The sequence below is a fragment of the Jaculus jaculus genome, chromosome 13 (assembly GCF_020740685.1).
Source record: "Jaculus jaculus isolate mJacJac1 chromosome 13, mJacJac1.mat.Y.cur, whole genome shotgun sequence".
Lineage (NCBI taxonomy): Eukaryota > Metazoa > Chordata > Mammalia > Rodentia > Dipodidae > Jaculus > Jaculus jaculus.
In genome coordinates, this window is record NC_059114.1 from 30,084,017 (window position 1) to 30,101,836 (window position 17,820).

The 17,820-nt window shown below is 49.9% G+C and overlaps 1 protein-coding gene across 4 annotated transcripts in view; it reads right to left on the reverse strand.

Annotated features, from left to right (window-relative positions):
* Positions 1–900: 900 nt before the first annotated feature.
* Positions 901–17,820, reverse strand: part of Scarb1 (scavenger receptor class B member 1) — a 93,253-nt gene continuing 76,333 nt past the window's right edge. The window contains exons 8-13 of one of the 4 annotated variants that reach the window (XM_004668502.2): positions 17,242–17,360; positions 12,578–12,651; positions 11,048–11,099; positions 9,489–9,635; positions 6,226–6,354; positions 1,587–1,722 (exon numbers count right to left, since the gene is read on the reverse strand). In XM_004668502.2, the coding sequence (XP_004668559.2) occupies positions 6,226–6,354; positions 9,489–9,635; positions 11,048–11,099; positions 12,578–12,651; positions 17,242–17,360 (521 nt within the window). In that variant the 3' untranslated portion in view covers positions 1,587–1,722. Of the gene's footprint in view, positions 1,723–6,214; positions 6,355–9,488; positions 9,636–11,047; positions 11,100–12,577; positions 12,652–17,241; positions 17,361–17,820 lie in introns of all 4 variants that reach the window. The other 3 variants (XM_045132802.1, XM_045132803.1, XM_045132804.1) reach the window with 3 other exon arrangements.

The following is a 17,820-nucleotide window of genomic DNA, read 5'->3' on the forward strand; positions in this document are numbered from 1 at the left end:
TCTGGCAGATCTGGATTCAGTGAGAAACTCCACCTAAGGAAATAAAGTGGAAGAGCAAGGGCTGGAGAGATGGCTCAGCAGTTCAGGCATTTGCCTGCAAAGCCTAAGGACCTGAGTTTGACCCCCCAGTACCCACCCAGATGTACAAGATACACATGTGTCTGGAGTTCATTTGAAATGGTTAGAGGCCCTGGCGCACCCATTCTCATTCTCTCTCTCTCTCTCACACAATACATTAAAATAGCACACCTTTAATCCCAGCAAAGATAGGAGAATCAACTGGGACTTCAAGACCACCCTGAGACTACATAGTAAATAACAGATCAGCCTGAGCTACAGCAAGACAGGAAAAAAAAAAAAAAGTGGAAGAATGATATAGGAGGGCACCTGGCATTCTCCTCACTCCTCCATATGTGTACATGGGCGTCTGCACATACATGTGCACACCTTATATGCTACACACACGTGTGACAAAATGTAAAATTTGTTAAAGGGTAAAGGTCCAAGACTTCTGTCTAGCAAAAGGTGACACCCAGATGCTATGAGGAGCTAGGTGACCAGCTGAGTGGCCATGCAGATGTTGGGGGTTCCTGACCCCAAAATCCACATGCAGAAACCCAGAGTCCCAGCAGGGCTGCATTTGAGAATAACAGTAAGTAAGTGATTACTGAGCCCAGAGGATCTGGGGAGAGGATGCGCGTGCACACTCATCCATAAAGGACATTAAGACAAAGACAATGGCCTACTGCAGGCCTGGCAGGAGACAGTTTCACACCATGTGTCCTACACCAGGCTTGATGAGGATGGCGTGGTCCTGGTAGATAAGCATGGTGGCCACTGGGGAGGAGGTGCTGAGCAGGGATGTAGCCCAACAAGAAAAAATGGACTCGGACAGCAGCATTCAATTCATAAAAATGTTTATTGCTTAAATTGTGAGTTACTTTTAAAAGATGATAAAATTCATTTCTCTTTCCAGTAGAAAAGGGACAGAGGCTTACCCCAGGGACATAAACCAGGAGGTGGTCTTCCCAGCCCCCCAGGGCGGAGACATGCTGGGCCACTGGACCAGGTCCCATGCTTCCACCTCTGACCTGGCACCTGAAAGCAGGGGACTGAGGGGAGCTTGGAGAAGGACCTGCCACCACAGCCACAAGTGGCCAGCTCACTGAGCAAGTAACTTCAGTGGAGGCTGAAAGAAGAGTCCAGTCACTGCCACAGAACTTGTGTGGACTAAGGGACATCAGAGTCCCACGGGGTAGGGACAACGGAGCACCTCTTAGACCTGGCTTTGGCACAGGAGACTGCCTCATGCCAGCCTGCCTCCCAGGACAGCACCAGGCCCCTGGGAGTGACAGGCCTGCTCAGCGGGGCATGGCAGTGTTCAGAGCTGACAAGGAAACAGGAGCAGTGGGTGGGCCATGGGCCAGGCTGGGGTCCTCCCAGGCAGGGCTCCTGGGTGAGGCGCGGGCGTCATTTGGAGACAGACTGCTTGCAGCCTTGCCTCTTTGGGTGCACTCAGCAACAGCTCCATCCCTGAGTGGCTTTTGCACATGCCTCAACACACGTGTGCTGTACAGTCAGGTACATGTGACACCCGGGGGCTCAGGTTGTGGGACTGTCAGGCTGCCCACTGAGAGAGTCTTCAAGAAGTGGGGCATGGGGGCTGGGGGGCCAGTCTGACTGAGTCACCAGGCTTGGCTGGCACATGATGTCTTGGGGTTCCTGTGGAAAAAGGGGAAGCTGGGTCATAAGCAGTTACCTAGCTCCGTCCCGCCCAGCCCCTGACCCACCCCACCCCCACCCCACCAACACAGGAGCCCCTTCCTGGCCCTTCACTGCTGCACTGCGCACCATGAGCCCAAGACAGCTGTCCCCACACAAGGCCCCTCCCCCCCCACCTGCAGCCCCGCCCCTCCCTTCAGAGACAGGGAAACGGGCAGGAGAGCCTCGTGTCCCACAGTGAGGACAGGACAGCAGCCAAGAAATGTGCAACACTGTCATACAGAGAAATGGAACTGAAAGTGGACTAGATGTCCATTCAGAGGAGGATGTGTTTACAGTGTTGTCAGAGGCAGCCACACAGACATGACGCAGGAGGGACAGACAGCTTAGGCCAAGGCTCGTACAGGACCACGGCTGGGAGAGCTGTTTACATGGACTTTTGTTTGCGGAAGCATGCCTACAAATTTGGAGAGAGAAAAAAAAAACCACCCACAAAATTCCTGCCATGGTGGCCTCCAGGGCTGGGGACAATGGGACTTGGGAAGAGGGACAAAGACACAGTACAGGGAAAGACGGGACATATGTAAAGAGACACAAAGAGCACAACTCATCTCGTTTTATTTTATTTACTTATTATTATTATTAGGTCTCACTCTGGCCCAGGCCGACCTGGACTTCACTATGGAGTCTCAGGGTGGCCTCGAACTCAGAGCAATCCACCTACCTCTGCCTTCTAAGTGCTGGGATTAAAGGTGTGTGCCACCACACCCAGCAAGTTTTACTTTTTTTTTTTTTTTTGGTTTTTCGAGGTAAGGTCTCACTCTGGTCCAGGCTGGCCTGGCATTAACTATGTAGTCTCAGGGGGGCCTCGAACTCTCAGCAATCCTCCTACCTCTGCCTCCCGAGTGCTGGGATTAAAGGTGGGTACCACCATGCCTGGCAAGTTTTGCTTCTTAAAAAATATATTTTTTAATTTATTTATTTATTTATTTATTTGACACAGAAAGAGGAACAGAGAGAGAGAGAGAATGGGCACGCCAGGGCTTCCCGCCACTGCAAACAAACTCCAGATGTGTGCAACCTCTTGTGCATCTGGCTTACTTGGGTCCTGGGGAATCGAACCTGGGTCCTTTAGCTTTGCAGGCAAACGCCTTAACTCTAAGCCATCCCTCCAGCCCAAGTTTTACTTTTTAAAAAAAAGTTATTTATTTATGAGAGAGAAAGAGAGAGGGAGGGAGGAAGAAGAGGCAAATAGAAATAGAAGGGGCATGCAAGGACCTCCAGCTACTGAAAATGAATTCTAGATGCATGTGCACCTTGTGCATCTGGCTTATGTGGGTCCTGGGGAATCAAACCTGGGTCCTTAGGCTTTGCAGGCAAGTGCCTTAACTACTAAGCCATCCCTCCCACCCAAGTTTTACTTTTTGTTTGTTTGTTTTTGTTTTTCAAGGTAGGGCTTTGATCTAGCTCAAGCTGATCTGGAATTCACTATGGAGTCTCAGAGTGGCCTCAAACTTGTGGTGATGCACCTACCTCTGCCTTCCAAGTACTGGAATTAAAGGCATGCGCCACCACAACCGGCTCAACTTTAACTTTTTTAAATAAATATTTTTTTAAAATATTTTATTTTTATTTATTTGTTTGAGAGAGAGAGATATACAGAAACAGGCAGGTAGACAGAGAATGGGCATGCCAGGACTTCCAGCCACTGCAAAGAACTCCAGATGCATGTGCCCCCTTGTACATCTGGCTAACGTGGGTCCTGAGGAATGGAGCCTCAAACCGGGGTCCTTAGGCTTCACAGGCAAGCACTTAACCACTAAGCCATCTCTCCAGCCCTAAATAAATATTTTTATTTGTGTGTGAGAAGAGAGTGCCATGGCCTCTTGCTGTTGCAAACAAATTCCTGTATGTGGGAACTAGGGAACTGAACTCAAGCTGGCAAGACTTTGCAAACAGGAGCCTTTAACCACTGAGCATCTCCCCAGATCCTAGTTTTACATCAACTTAGAAAACTGGGTACCACTAGTGATGATGTGAACACAGGGCAACTTGGTGCCCCCAGCCCCTACCTCCCTTCCCCAAGAACACAAAGGGGCTACAAATCCCCCAACACACAGGTCCTGGACCTGCTGCCCCCACAGCTGGAAGCAATGGGTAGACAGAGGGCTGAGGGTGGGGGACAGACCAAAGAGAGACCAGCAACGGCCCCGCCCCACCACAAGTGAAACAGGACACAGGCTGGGGTGGTGCCTGCCTGCAATCCCAGCACACGGGAGGCTGAGGCAGGAATGCGGCAGGAGGATTGCTGTAGTCAAGGCCGGCTCTTGAGTCCTTTAGATCAAGCAGCCTGTGGCTCCTTGCAGCATATTCAATCCTATTCTGTCACTGCAAATAAAATTTCAAAAACAAGGGCTGGGGGTTGGAGAGATGGCTTCATGGGTACAGTGCTTGCCTGAGAAGCTTAAGGACCCATGTTCGACTCCCCAGGTCCCATGTAAGCCAGACACAAGGTGATGCAAATGCAAGGAGGCAAACATATCTGGAGTTTGATTGTATTGGCTGGAGGGCCTGGCATGCCAATTCCCTCTCTCCCTCTCTCATAAAAAAAAAAAAAAAAAAAAAAAAAAAAAAGCTGGAAAGCAGAGGTAAGAGGATCACTGAGTTGGAAAAAAGTGAAAACAGGAGGAACGCCAAGAAAACTATGAACAATAAACTTTCAAAGAGCCAGAACTTCAAGTAGCATTTTCCTCTTCCCCATCCACCTCCTCTCTTCCACTGGTGTTAGACAGGAGGACAGAGTGGGAGATGTTCAATGAGAAGGAAAGGCATAACACAGTTCCCCAAAGGGCCACAGTGTACAGTTGCCCAGGATGCTCACTGTACTAGGACGCCCGCCAAGCCTGCTTGCCAAGCCCTCTGCCCTACAGCAAGTCCTATCTGTCCAGAAGGACTATCATTTTCTCTCTCTCTTTCTTTCTCTCTTTCTTTCTTTCTTTCTCTCTCTCTCTCTCTCTCTCTTTCTTTCTTTCTTTCTTTCTTTCTTTCTTTCTTTCTTTCTTTCTTTCTTTCTTTCTTTCTTTCCCTCCCTCCCTCCCTCCCTCCCTCCCTCCCTCCTTCCTTCCTTCCTTCTTCCCTCCCTCCTCCCTCTCTTTCTTTCTTTTGTGGTTTATCGTGGTAGGGTCTTGCTCTAGCCCATGCTGACCTGAAATTCACTATGTAGTCTCAGGGTGGCCTCGAACTCAAGGCAATCCTCCTACCTCTGCCTCCCAAGTGCTAGGATTAAAGGCGTGCACCACCACGCCCGACGGAACTATCATTTTCTTATTGAAAATAAAGGTACCTTCTGGGCTGAGGAGGCCCTTTTTCCTCTTCCAAGCACAGTAGCCCTGGGGCTCACCCTCACAGGGCAAGGTGTGAGGCCAACCAGATAGGCGTGGAGACCACTTGCGACAAGCAGGTGTCCATTCCCATGTTGAAGCATGGAGGACACTGCTCTCCCCAACACATAAACAGGGTGGAGGGTGTTCCATGATGCCCAACCCAAGGGTCCTGGAGACCCCTGGGACCCAGAAGGCAAGGAAGAAAAGAGGCCAGGGTGGGACTCTCCTCTACCTAGAACCCCTCCTCAGTCCTGGAGGTACACAGAAACCCTGCCAGGCCTGCCATCCTCCTCCTCCAGGCTAGAGGCGCCCACCAAGACAAGCGCCCGCCCCTCTCCAGCTTTCTGTTCTATTTTCCTCTGGCCCAGGCAACTGGCAACTCAGAGACAGAGGCAGCCAACTGGCCCCAGGGGCCAGGCTGTGGCCTCCCACCTCTGAGCTGCAGCCAAGCCGGCAGCACACTTCTCAGAAACGAAAATAGCACCTATTATCCCAGGCACAACTCTTGCCTGCCAAACCCAAATTACAGGGCCTATGGCTCTTCCTGTCACCTCCCCAGCAGGGATACACCCTGTGGGCCCAGGGTCCCCTCAGCCCCTGCACTCCATGGGATCAGGGATCTAGATACAACAGGACACCAGTTACACCTGACCTGAAACACACTGGATTGGGATTTCTGTTGTGTCTCTTGTATGCTTGACCTTCCAACCCCATTCTCACAGCCTGGTCCTGGGTACGCAGCCGGTGCCCAATCTATGCTTAGACACTTTATTCTCTGCCAGGGACACTAGACTCAGTATCCCAAGCACGATGCTCTGGACCTACTACATGAAAATCCCTTCTGTGGCCCGGAAGTGTTCCAGGATGCCCAGGGACCTGCGCTCTTGGCCAAGCGCAGGGGAGGAGCGTGGAGAGCAGCTGACCTAACCTTCGCCCTGTCTCTAACGGGGCCTGGGGCACAGAAGCCGGGGTCTGAGAGACCGCCTCAGGCGGAGGCCGCTGGGAGGGCGGGAGGGCGTCTCTCCCCCAGGAAGGACACAGCCACCACTCTTCAGCCACGGACACCGCAGGTGCCGAGGGTCCGCTGGCTCCGGCAGATGGTGGGTTACCTGGTACGCACCTACAGCTTGGCTTCTTGCAGCACCGTGCCCTTGGCAGCTGGGGACATCAGGGACTCTGAGTAAGCCTGAATGGCCTCCTTATCCTGCGAGCCCTTTTTGCTACCACTCCAAAATAAATAGCACTTCTCCTGGAAGACAACCAAGCCTGTTTATAGTCCACGCTGGGTCCCCGGAAGCAAGGGATGGCAAGGGACAGGATGCAGAGCCCTCCCCCATGCAACATGGAGGACCGAGAGAGGAGGGAGCCCTTCAAGGATGGGCGCACACAGAAGCACAGAGCCACCAAGAAGAAGCGTGGAGTGAGGGGCCATGGTGAGTGGTTGCCCCATGTGGAGTGTTTGAATTGGTCTGGCAATGGGACCCGGAGCCTGTGTATGCTGGGCATGAAATCCACTGAGCCACACCCCAGTCCCATGGTGGCCTTTTAATTAATCGCCAGCATGGCTTTTTCCATGAAGATACTTCTGATTTCTTTTCAAGAGTGGCTTAAGGGCAGGTATGTTATTTCCCAGGATGCAATTTTGTTTATAAAAGATCAAGACATACATAAGACCAGGTGAGGCCTAGTCTGGTAAGACCAAGCACACATAATGGATGCTTTAACTCCTTAGCCTCCAATAAAAGCTGCAGGGCAAGGGGTCTCCACCCCAGACCCCATAATGCCCTGAGACCCCACAGTACACAGAGAGAACACAACTCCTGGTAGACTTGGGGCCACTAATCTGGAGAAAAGGCAGCTCCCCTCCATTGTTTCTTCACCTTCTTCCTCCCCCCAATGGAAGAGGCTGGCCTCAGTCCCACTGGGCATAGACAGAGAAGAGGAGTGCCAGCCCAGTGGCCCAAACCAATGTCCACTGTGTGCTCAAGACTAGACTCAGTCCAGTAGAGAGCTGGAGGGTCCCAGCTGCCCCGAGGACTCTAGAGATCAGGGACTTGGGAAGGGAAGTGGGGCACGGGCAAGGCCTGGGTGAGGTGAGAAAAGTCTGCTCTCCCTAGAGCAAGCAAGCAAGGAGCAGGCTGGCTGACCTAGAGCAAGGAAGCACACAGCAAGAGGACCCCCACCAGAGCCCCACAGAAGGCAGGCCTGGCCTGTGGCCTCATGATGTCTTAGGTGAGGTCCATGGATGGCTCTGGCAAATGTGTTCAAGGTGGTCTTGGCAGATACCCTGCCCGCCAGTGGCACTGCGCTGGCATCACTGCAAGTAACTATTCCCATGCCCCTGAGTCCTGTGACCACAGCTGTTGTCACTATGTGATGGCAAGGACTTACCTACAGGTGTCTTGACCCTGAACTCCAGATAGTCTGTTCTGGTATTTTCTGTATCTCCCTAGATCGGTACACACGCACACAGGGTACATGAAAACTAACTTGCCCAGGAATGCTGGCAATAGAAGGTCAAGAATGAATAAATGGCCCTAAGGCCAGAAGGGCACAGGTCCTTGTCAGCCTCTCTTCTTCCTGCTAAATGGCCTGGGGTGAAGATCATTTGTACTCCCTTTCTGATAGAAGCTGACACAACCCTGAGCTGAGCTACCATTCCTGCTCACTGGGCCCCGCTCCCCTCTTCCAAGCCAGGGCCTGTCTGCCATAGCTTCCACCACTTCTAAGCTGCCCACATCTTGTCCCCGCTCAGGCACCATCACCCCCACTCCTGCATCTCTCCGCTTGGCCATCCCTGGCCCTCCTTAACGGGCCTCCGGCCTGCCCCAGGGCCTCTACACTGCAGAGCTCTTCATGCGGCTCTATGCTTCATGTCTTCCTCGAATTCACCCCAACAACTAACATGGTGGTTCGAATGTAAAATGTCCCCAGTAGCCTCATGTGTCTTGAATACTGGTGGCAATGTGTGACAGGTGTAGAGCCTGGAGTCTTTGGGGAGTGGAGCCTGACTGCAGGCGGTGTGTCACGGGGGGGGGGGACGGGGGGGGGGGACACCGTGAGGTCAATTAATTAATCCAGCCCTGTTGGGTGTGTTCACTAACTCGCTCACCAGGACTGCTTCCTTCCCCGCGGCTGTGAGCCAGCTTCCTGCTCTTGTCATGCTTTCTCCTCCATGGTGAAACTGTCCTCAAAACTGTAAGCTGGAAATAAACCCTTTCCTCCCATAAGCTGCTCATGGTCTGGTATTTTGTCCCAGCAATAAGAACGTAACTGCAACACTTGGATTCCAACCCATCAGAGGCCTTTCCTGACTACATTTGTTCCCAAAGCCCTTGGGCAAAAATTATCCCATCTAACAGCAAATACGGGTACCGAACCCTTGAAGTAGGGTAGTAGGGTGAACCCGCACACACACTTGCTGTTAAGTATAAAATGGCCACTATATTTCAGAGATTAAGTGTGGAAAAGAACTGCAAACCCACTTATATATTTTATATTGATTACATTATGCAATACTGGTATTTTGAAAATATCTAATTAGTTCTTTCCTTTTTTTTTTCTTTTGGTTTTTCAAGGCAGGGTCTCACTGTAGCCCAGGCTGGCCTGGAATTCATTATGTAGTCTCAGGGTGGCCTCTAACACATGGCGATCCTCCTACCTCTGCCTCCCGAGTGCTGTGGCCTACCACGCCTGGATTTTTTTTTTCTTTCTTTCTTTTAGGTAAGGTCTCACTATAGCTCTGGCTGACCTAGAATTCACTTTGTACCTCCAGGCCAGCCTCAAACTCATGGTGATCCTCCAACCTCAGCTTCCTGAGGGCTGGGATTAAAGGCCACCACACCCAACCTTTTCTTTGTTAATCATTTTGTCAGTTTGTTTTTTCTTCTTCTTCAGCCTTGAGGATTGATCCATAGCCCTGTGCTTGCTAAGCATGTGTTCTGTCACTGACCTAAATCCCTACCCCATATTTTGGATCTATTTGGGTGTAACAAAATTTATAAACAGAAGTAATTTCACTTGATTCTTCTTTAGAAGCTTCTGGAAATTCACACACGTGGCTCCTGTCCTGTGTGCATGCCCACAGCCTAATGGAGCTGTGACATCTTCTATTGTTAATTTTGCTAAAATTACCTTTTCTGTTTATTTGACCTGGCATTCACCTGCCTCTGATCATGTCAGCCCTGAGCTGCCCCTGACCAGGAGAGACCCGCCTACGTGCCCTGCGCCCGGTCAAGCCTACACCCAGCAGTGCCAGCGCCCCCGGTGGATCTGGAGAGCCCCAGCAGAGAAAAGGGTGAGCAGGACGCGAGAGGGGCAAGGGTGCGAGGTGGGAGAGGCAGGGGGTAACACCAGAACCCCGCGGCCCCTGCCCTGGTTTACCTGGCTGCGAATCAGGAAGATGACGGGCACGAGCAGCAGCAGGCCACCCAGCGCCAGCAGCACATACTGGGCGTAGTGCAGCACCGTGGGCATCAGCACCAGCTGCGTGTAGAACGTGTGCAGCGGCTCACCCTGCATGGCTCCACTCTGCCGGGCAGGGGAACAGTGAGCAGGACCCCGGCTGCCCACCCCCAGCCCGGACACCGACTCCCTCGGTGCCCAGGACCACTTCATTTCCCAGAAACCTTTGCCACTGGGCACTGGCCTAAAGATCTCAAGGGGCGGGGCCGCATGACAGAAAGCCCAGGCACCCAAAGGGGTGCCAGCTCTACCAGCCCCTTAGCCAGCTGTGGGCAAGAGCTAGCTAGACTTTAGGAGCTATCTGTCCAGGCCATTAGCAAACCCTGACTTAGGTATCTCAGTCATATTACAACACAGCATAACATGCAGGGTAAAATAAAGTTAAATTAAATAACAAAATTAAGATAATTTTTTTTTTAAAGCCGGGCATGGTGGGACACACCTTTAATGTCAGCACTCCAAAAGCTGAGGTAGGAGGATTGCTGTGTGTTTGAGGCCAACCTGGGCTACAGAGTGAGTTCTGGGTCAACCTGGGCTAGAGTGAGACCTTGCCTTAAAGTAAAAAAAAATTAATTAATCAGGGCTGGAGAGATGGCTCAGTGGTTAAGGTGTTTTCCTGCAAAGCTGAAAGACTGGGTCAACTCCCCAGGACCCACATAAGTCCAGATGCCCAAAGTGGCACAGGCATCTGGAGTTGGTTTGCAGTGGCTAGAGGAATTGATTTGCCCACCTCTCCTTGCAAATAAAATAAACAATTTTTTTTATAAATTTAAAAACAGCCAGGCATGGTGGCACATGCCTTTTATCTTGTCACTCAGGAAGATCACCAAGAGTTCAAGACTGGCCTGAGACTACATGACTACATAGTGAATTCCAAGTCAGCCTAGGCTAGAGTGAGACTACCTCAAAAAAAAAAAAAAAAAAAAAAAACCTTAAAAACAAAACAGCCAGGGCTACATAATGAAACCCTGTTTCAAAAACACAAAATAGGGCTGGAGAGATGGCTTAGCGGTTAAGCACTTGCCTGTGAAGCCTAAGGACCCCGGTTCAAGGCTCCATTCCCCAGGTCCCACGTTAGCCAGATGCACAAGGGGGCACATGCATCTGGAATTCGTCTGCAGTGGCTGGAGGCCCTGGCGTGCCCATTCTCTCTCTCTCTCTCTCTCTGCCTCTTTCTCTGTCTGTCGCTCTCAAATAAGTAAATAAAAATAAACCAAAAAAAAAAAATTAAAAAAACACAAAATAAAAACTAAAGGTCACTTCCTTCTCTCTTAGGAGCAACTGGTGGCAATATTAACAAAATAGTAACAACATTGACCTCACTGCCCCAGGACCAAAGAACTTTCAGGTAGCTTCTGTATCCAGACCTCAAGCACTCCATTCCCTCCCTGGATTGGTGACATGACTTTCCTAACTGTTCAATGCCACCAGCCCTGTCTCTCTGTATGCCCAGCCCCTCCCACCCAGCACAGCCTCACCTGACCAAACCACAGCAGAGGCAGGACCACTGGCTGTATCTTCCCAGTTTGCCTGGAAGCAAGCAAAACAGAGCAGGTGACAGAGAGCCCGCACCACCATACTGTGCACATGAGCCTGGAAACAGGCTCTGGTTGGCGTTTAGTTCCAGCAAGAGATATAATTTTCTTTTAGGGGTTGAGGAAAAATGTTCTAAAATTGACTGTGGTGTATAGCTCTGAATATACTACAGATTGGTGAATTGTACTTTCTTTTCTTTCCTTCCTTCCTTCCTTCCTTCCTCTGTCTTTTTCTGTCTTTCTTTTGAGACAGTGTCTCATGTAGTCCAGGCTGGCCTGGAACTCTCTATGTAGCGAAGGATGACTTTGAACTCCTGATCTTCCTGCCTCTACCTCCCAAGTGCTGAGATTAAAGGTGTGCACCATGCTGGGTTTATGTGATGCTGGGGACCAAACCCAGGGCTTCATGCATGCTAGGCAAGGACTCTACCAACTGAGCTATCTCCCCAGCCCCCACTCCCCAAATTGTATAATTTAAAGGAGTTTTGTTATGTATGGTCCTATCTCCATATAGTGTTGTATCTCCATATAGCTGGCTAGCTATTTATTTATTTATTTTTATTTACTTTTTGTTTTGTTTTTTTGAGGTAGGGTCTCACTCTAGTCCAAGCTGACGTGGAACTCACTATGTAGTCTCAGGATAGCCTCGAACTTTTGGCAATCCTCCTACCTCTGCCTGACAAGTGCTGGGATTAAAGGTGTGCGCCACCACACCAGCTCTATTATTTTAAAATGAAAAAGAATCCGGTTACAAAGACTTTCTGTAAGCAGATGGAAGGAAGGGTACTGCTTGGTAAGGATGTTACTTATTTACTTATTTTGAGAGAGAGAGAGAGAGGCAAATAGAGAGTGAGACAGGGCATGCCAAGGCTTCCAGCCACTGCAAACTCTACACGCATGTACCACCTTATGCATCTGGCTTATGTGCGTCCTGGGGAATTGAACCCAGGTCCTTAGGCTTCATAGGCAAGCACCTTAACCACCAAGCAATCTCTCCAGCCCCATACACTGTTTTTTGTTTGTCTGCTTGTTTGTTTGTTTTGAGGTAGGGTTTCACTCTAGCCCAGGCTGACCTGGAATTAACTATGTGGTCTCTGGGTGGCCCTGAACTCACAGCACCCCTCCTACCTCAGCCTCCCGAATGCTGGGATTAAAGGCTTGCACCACCACACCTGACTTCCCACACACTGTTTTTGACCAAGCTTTAATTTCTCCTTTCGGTGGAGTAGGAGAAAACTTGGATAGAATATTCTGGCTAGTGAGGGAGGGGAATTCAGAAAGAAAAAAAAGGGGATTTTAAGAAAAGGGTGTCAGGGTGCGCACCAGATCACCAAGCAGAGCTTCCTCCTGGGAAAGATGGGCAGGGAAGGATCTCAGCTGGGAATCCCCCACTCCGACCCTGGCCTCCATGTGCAGCTTAACCCTGGATGTCTGTGGGAACAGCCCGGCTCACAGCCCCACTCACTCACTCACCCGATGCCCTTGACAGACTTCATGTAGAGGCTGAGCTGCAGCTTCACAGAGCAGTTCATGGGGATCCCGGTGACCTGCGGAGAGAAGACGGTGAGAGGACAGGCCGTCCCGTCCTGCCTCTTGACACATCTGAAGGCAGCAGCAGTCGGGGGCATCCACAGCTCCAAAAATTCCCCATGCACACACAGGAGCCTCCCCTAGAAACATGCCTCCTTCGGGGTCTCTAAAAATACAACTGTCACCAGATGAATGATTTTCATCTGCCTTTTTTTTTTTTTTTTTTTTTTTTTAGGACAGTCTCCTATATCCCAGGCTCCAGACTGGCTTCAAATCATTATATAGCAGAGGTTGACCTTGAACTTCTGATCCTCCTGCCTCCACCTCTAGAATTCTGGGATGACAGGTATGTACCACAGCCCCACCTACATCTAGATTCATGTGAGTGTGTACATGTGTGTGTATGTAAGTGTATATGTGCATGTGTATATGCATGTATGTATATGTATGTATGCATGTGCATGTGTATATGTGTGTTTATGTATGCATGTGTACATGTGTATGTGTGTGAAGATGCCAGGTGTCCTCCTCTACCACCTGTTTCCCTGAGACAGGGTTCCTCACTGAACTTGGTGCTCCTTGGTTTTTGGTGACACTGGTTGACCAGTGTGGGGCTGCAGGTCTGTGTAACCACATCTGGCTTGCACACAGGTGCTCTGACACACTGAGTCATCTCCCCAAACTCAACATAGCTTCGGTCTCGTTTGTTTGTTTATGGTAGGCATGGTGGTACATACCTTTAATTCAGCATTGGAGAGGCTGAGGTAGAAGGATTGCTGTGAGTTCAAGGCCAGCCTGAGACTACATAGTGAATTCCAGGTCAGCTTGGGCTACAGCAAGACCTTACCTTGAAATGAAACAACAACAAAAAATGTTTTTATTTGTATGTGTTCATGTGTGTGAGTGTGAGCATGCACACGCCACAGTGTGCATGTGGCGGTCAGAGGATAAGGACAACTTGTAGGTTTGCCAACCTCCGGGGAGGCAGGGATTCTCCGGATCTCACTCTGCCATTGTTCTTTTTGCTGTGCTCACCAAGAGTTCCAGGGAAGTTCTGTCTCTACATTCCATCTTTCAGGGCTCCCCTTCTCTCTAGCTGGAAAGAGGGCTCGCTATGCCTCGTCTCTCTATGTGCACTAACTGAATGACTGACACTGGACACGTGCTTCCCTGGGGAGTCTGGGGTATAGGTCTGTGCCCGGCCACAGGCTGGCAGGACCAGCCCTCATACCGGGCTCTGAGGTCCTCATGAGCCTCCCTGCTAGACAGCATTTCCCATGTTGTCATACTCACCACTGAGGAGTTGGGTGAATCTCATGTGATTCCCTTGGGAGAGGAGTACGGACATGTGAACCTGGTCTCCCCAGTGTCCTCCCATGTACTCATCCCTTCCACAAACTTGGCCTCCTGTCTTTCTTCAGGAATTAGCCACAGCTGTGAGCTGCACATGGAGGCACCCCTGTGATCCCACTTATCAGGAGGCCGAGGCAAGATGATTACAAGTTTGAGGTCACCCTATGCTACATAATGAGTTCAAGGTTAGTGTAAAATATAGAGTGAGATCCTGTCTCCAAAACAGTCATGGGGCTGGAGAGATGGCTTAGTGGTTAAGGCATTTGCCTTTGAAGCCTAAGAGGACCCAGGTTCAACTCCCCAGAACCCATGTAAGCCAGATGCACAAGGTGACACGTCTGGAGTTCATTTTCAGTGGCTAAGGCCCTGGTGTGCCAACTCTATCTCTAGTTTTCTCTCTCTCTCTCATAAATACTAATAAATAAAATATTTAGCAGTTAAGGCACTTGCCTGTGGAGCCTAAGGACCAGGTTTGATTTCCCAGTACCGTGTAAGCCAGATGCACAAGATGGTACATGCATCTACAGTTCATTTGCAATGGTTAGAGGCCCTGGCATTTTCTCTCTCTCTCCCTTTTTCCTTCTCTTAAATAAATAAATATACATTTATCTGTGCGTGTATATATGTGTGTGTGTGTGTGTGTGTGTGTGTGTGTGTGTGTGTGTGTGTGTGTGTATGTATGTGTATATATATATAGAGAGAGAATTTTTGGTTTTTTCATGGTAGGGTCTCACTCTAGCACAGGCTAACCTCGAATTCACTATGTACTCTCAGGGTGGCCTCAAACTCTTGGCAATCCTCCTACCTCTGCTTCCAAATGCTGGGGTTAAAGGTGTGCTCCACCACGCCCAGCAATAAATAAATATTTTAAAAATGAATAAATAAAGAGCCAAGCCAGATCAGTGTGGACCAGAATGAGACCCTACCTCAAAAAAACAAATAGAAAAAAAGAAAGAACAAATGATCCAGGGCTAGGTGGCTCAATGGTTAAAGGCACTTGTTTAAAAATTAAAGAGCCAAGTCGGGTGTGGTGGTGCACACCTTTAATCCCAGCATCAGGAGGCAGAGGTAGGAGAACTGCTGGGATTTTGAGGCTACCCTGAGACTATACAGTGACTTCCAGGTCAGCCTGGGCTAGGATGAGACCCTACCTCGAAAAACCAAACAAAAAAAATATTTTTAAGAGCCAGGATGCTAGAAAGATAGCTCACCAGAAAAGATGCTTGCTTGCAAAGCCTGGTGGCCTGGGTTTAATTCCCCAGTACCCACATAAAGCCAGAAGCACAGAGTTCATTTGTAGTGGCAGGAGGCTCTGGTGTGCCCATATTCTCTCTCTTTGCCTCTTTCTCCCTATCTCTCTCAAATAAAACTAAATAAATAAATAAAGAGCCAGACACAGGTATGGTGGCTCATGCCTATAATTCCAGCTCTTGGGAGCTGAGACAGGAGGATCACCATAGGTTCAAGACCAGCCTGGGCTACGCAGTGTTTCAGGAAAGCCTGAGCTATGGTGTAAGGCCCTGCCTAAAATTCTCCTTGCCAATAAATAACTTATTTTAAAAAAACAACACCTTAGCACCACGAGCACTGCCTTCAGCTGAGCCCTGGAACATGGGCTACAAAGTCACCAAACCCAAGCAGCACAACCTGTCACCCGTTGCCCTCCGCATTCTGGGGTCTCTGCTGGGCTGCTTCTCTACCCTGGGGAGCTGACAGAGAAGGCGGCACTCTGGCTTGGTGCGGCACTAGTCAGTCCAGAAGAAAGAGGGCCTGTCTCCACAACGGCACAGGCGAATCTGGAGCACATGGTGTCGTAAAATGTGCCAGACACGGAAGGACAACGCTTCGTGCATCACTTGTATAGGGAGTTGTAAAAAGTCAAATCCACCCTTTTCGTCCCAGCACTCAGGAGAATGGGTTTGAGGGTTATTGTGACTTTGAGAACAGCCTAGAGCTACGGAGTTAGTTCCAAGTCAGCCTGGGCTACAGTGAGACCCTACCTCGAAAAAACAAAAAACTAAAATTAAAAAGAGTCAAATCCATCATAGCCAAAAATTGTACAATGGCTAGAAAATGAGGCAGTGCTGATTAAAAGACCCAAGCTTTCAGCAGGACAAAGAGAATGCAGTTAGCAACATGTAGCATTTGCTAGAATACAGTACAGATTTTCTGTGTTTTCCCCACAGATAATAAAAACAGGAGGCAGCTGGGCGTGGTGGCACATGCCTTTAGTCCCAGCACTCGGGAGGCAGAGGTAGGAGGATCACCGAGTTCAAGGCCACCCTGAAATTATGTAGTGAACTCTAGGTCAGCCTGGACTAAAGTAAGACTCTACCTCGAAAAACAAACAAAAAATATTGTTTTTTTCTTGTAATCACTTTTTTATTTTTATCCATTTATTATTATTAGAGGGGGGGAAGAAAATGGGTGCACCAGGGCCTCTAGCCAATGCAAGCAAACTCCAGATGCATTTCACCACCATGTACATCTGGCTTACGTGGGATCTAGGAATTGAACCTAGGTCCTTAAGCTTTGCAGGCAAGTGCCTTAGCTGCTAAACCATCTCACCAGCTCCCCCTTTTTTGTCCCCCAAAAGTCTATAGGGAACAGGCAGGGTGGCATAGGCCAATAATCCCAGTTACTTGGGAAACTGTAGTAGGAAGATTACAAGTTCAAGACCAGCCCAGGCTACTAAGCAAAACTGTCTTATAACAAAAAGGAAAAAGAAGGCAAGGGTTCTGTTCAGTGGGACAGCACATGCCTAGTGGACATGAGGCTCAGCAAAGCAACACAGAGACAAAAAGTCTTGCACAAGAAACCTTCAGGGATAACCATGGGTGTCCCCAAAGCAGACAGAGGTGAAGACACCAAGTCTCGCTGGTCTATCCAACAGTAGCCAGAGGAAGGTAGAAGGGCTGAGGTGAGTCCCTCAAAGTGACACGTGTCTGTACATGCCAGGCCCTCGCTAGTATCTTGAGATCTTTATGTTGTCTTTATGGTGCAGGAGACACACCAGCTGATAATCCTAATTAATTTACCATCTTGCAGCCTGTTTATAGGCCCTTATAAAGAAATAATGACATCCCTGAACTATGGAGTCGAGATAAAGTACGACCTTTGATGGCCTGAAGTTCTAGAATCTGCCAGTGTGGAAAGAACCTACCCTGACCCAGGCCAGCTGTGCCGGGGGGGGGGGGGGACAGCGGCAGTGTCCCCCACAGGAACCACCCACACCATGCAGGGGCAGGGCTCACCGGGTGGACGTCCAGAAACAAGGAATGCTCCTTGGGGTCAGGTCGCAGGCCGAGCACAGCTTCTGACAACGTGGGGTCAGCGTTGTAGAAGTGAGGGTGGGAGAGAAACAGGGGTGCACCTGGAAAACAGAGGGCAGGGGGATATCGGCCAAGGGGCCTCAGTGTTAAGGACCAAAGAGCAGGGGTACAGGGACCAGGAAATGGAGCTGCGGTCAGTCGAGCAGGCTGATGACAATGGCAAGACAAACATTCACAAGGCAGAGGAGCCCTCCATTCATCCTGTAAACAGGTGGCACAGGATACAGGAGGATGGGTGAAGCCAGAGACAGGATTCCAACAGGGGCCAGTGTTGGAAAGAGGAGGGCTAGGGTACATGGCATGCCAGGCAGGAGGGTGGCAGAGCAAGTACAGGGGACAGGAAAACACAAGGTCATGGGGACAGGTGTGTGAAGGGAATCTTGAGAGGAGGAGACAAAAAGTCGAGGCCACACGTAAACTTGGGAGTGACGTGGAGGCTTCCAAATGCTCTACACGCATCTCGGAGGCTCAGGGACAGATGTTCCAGGAGCAGAGGGGCTC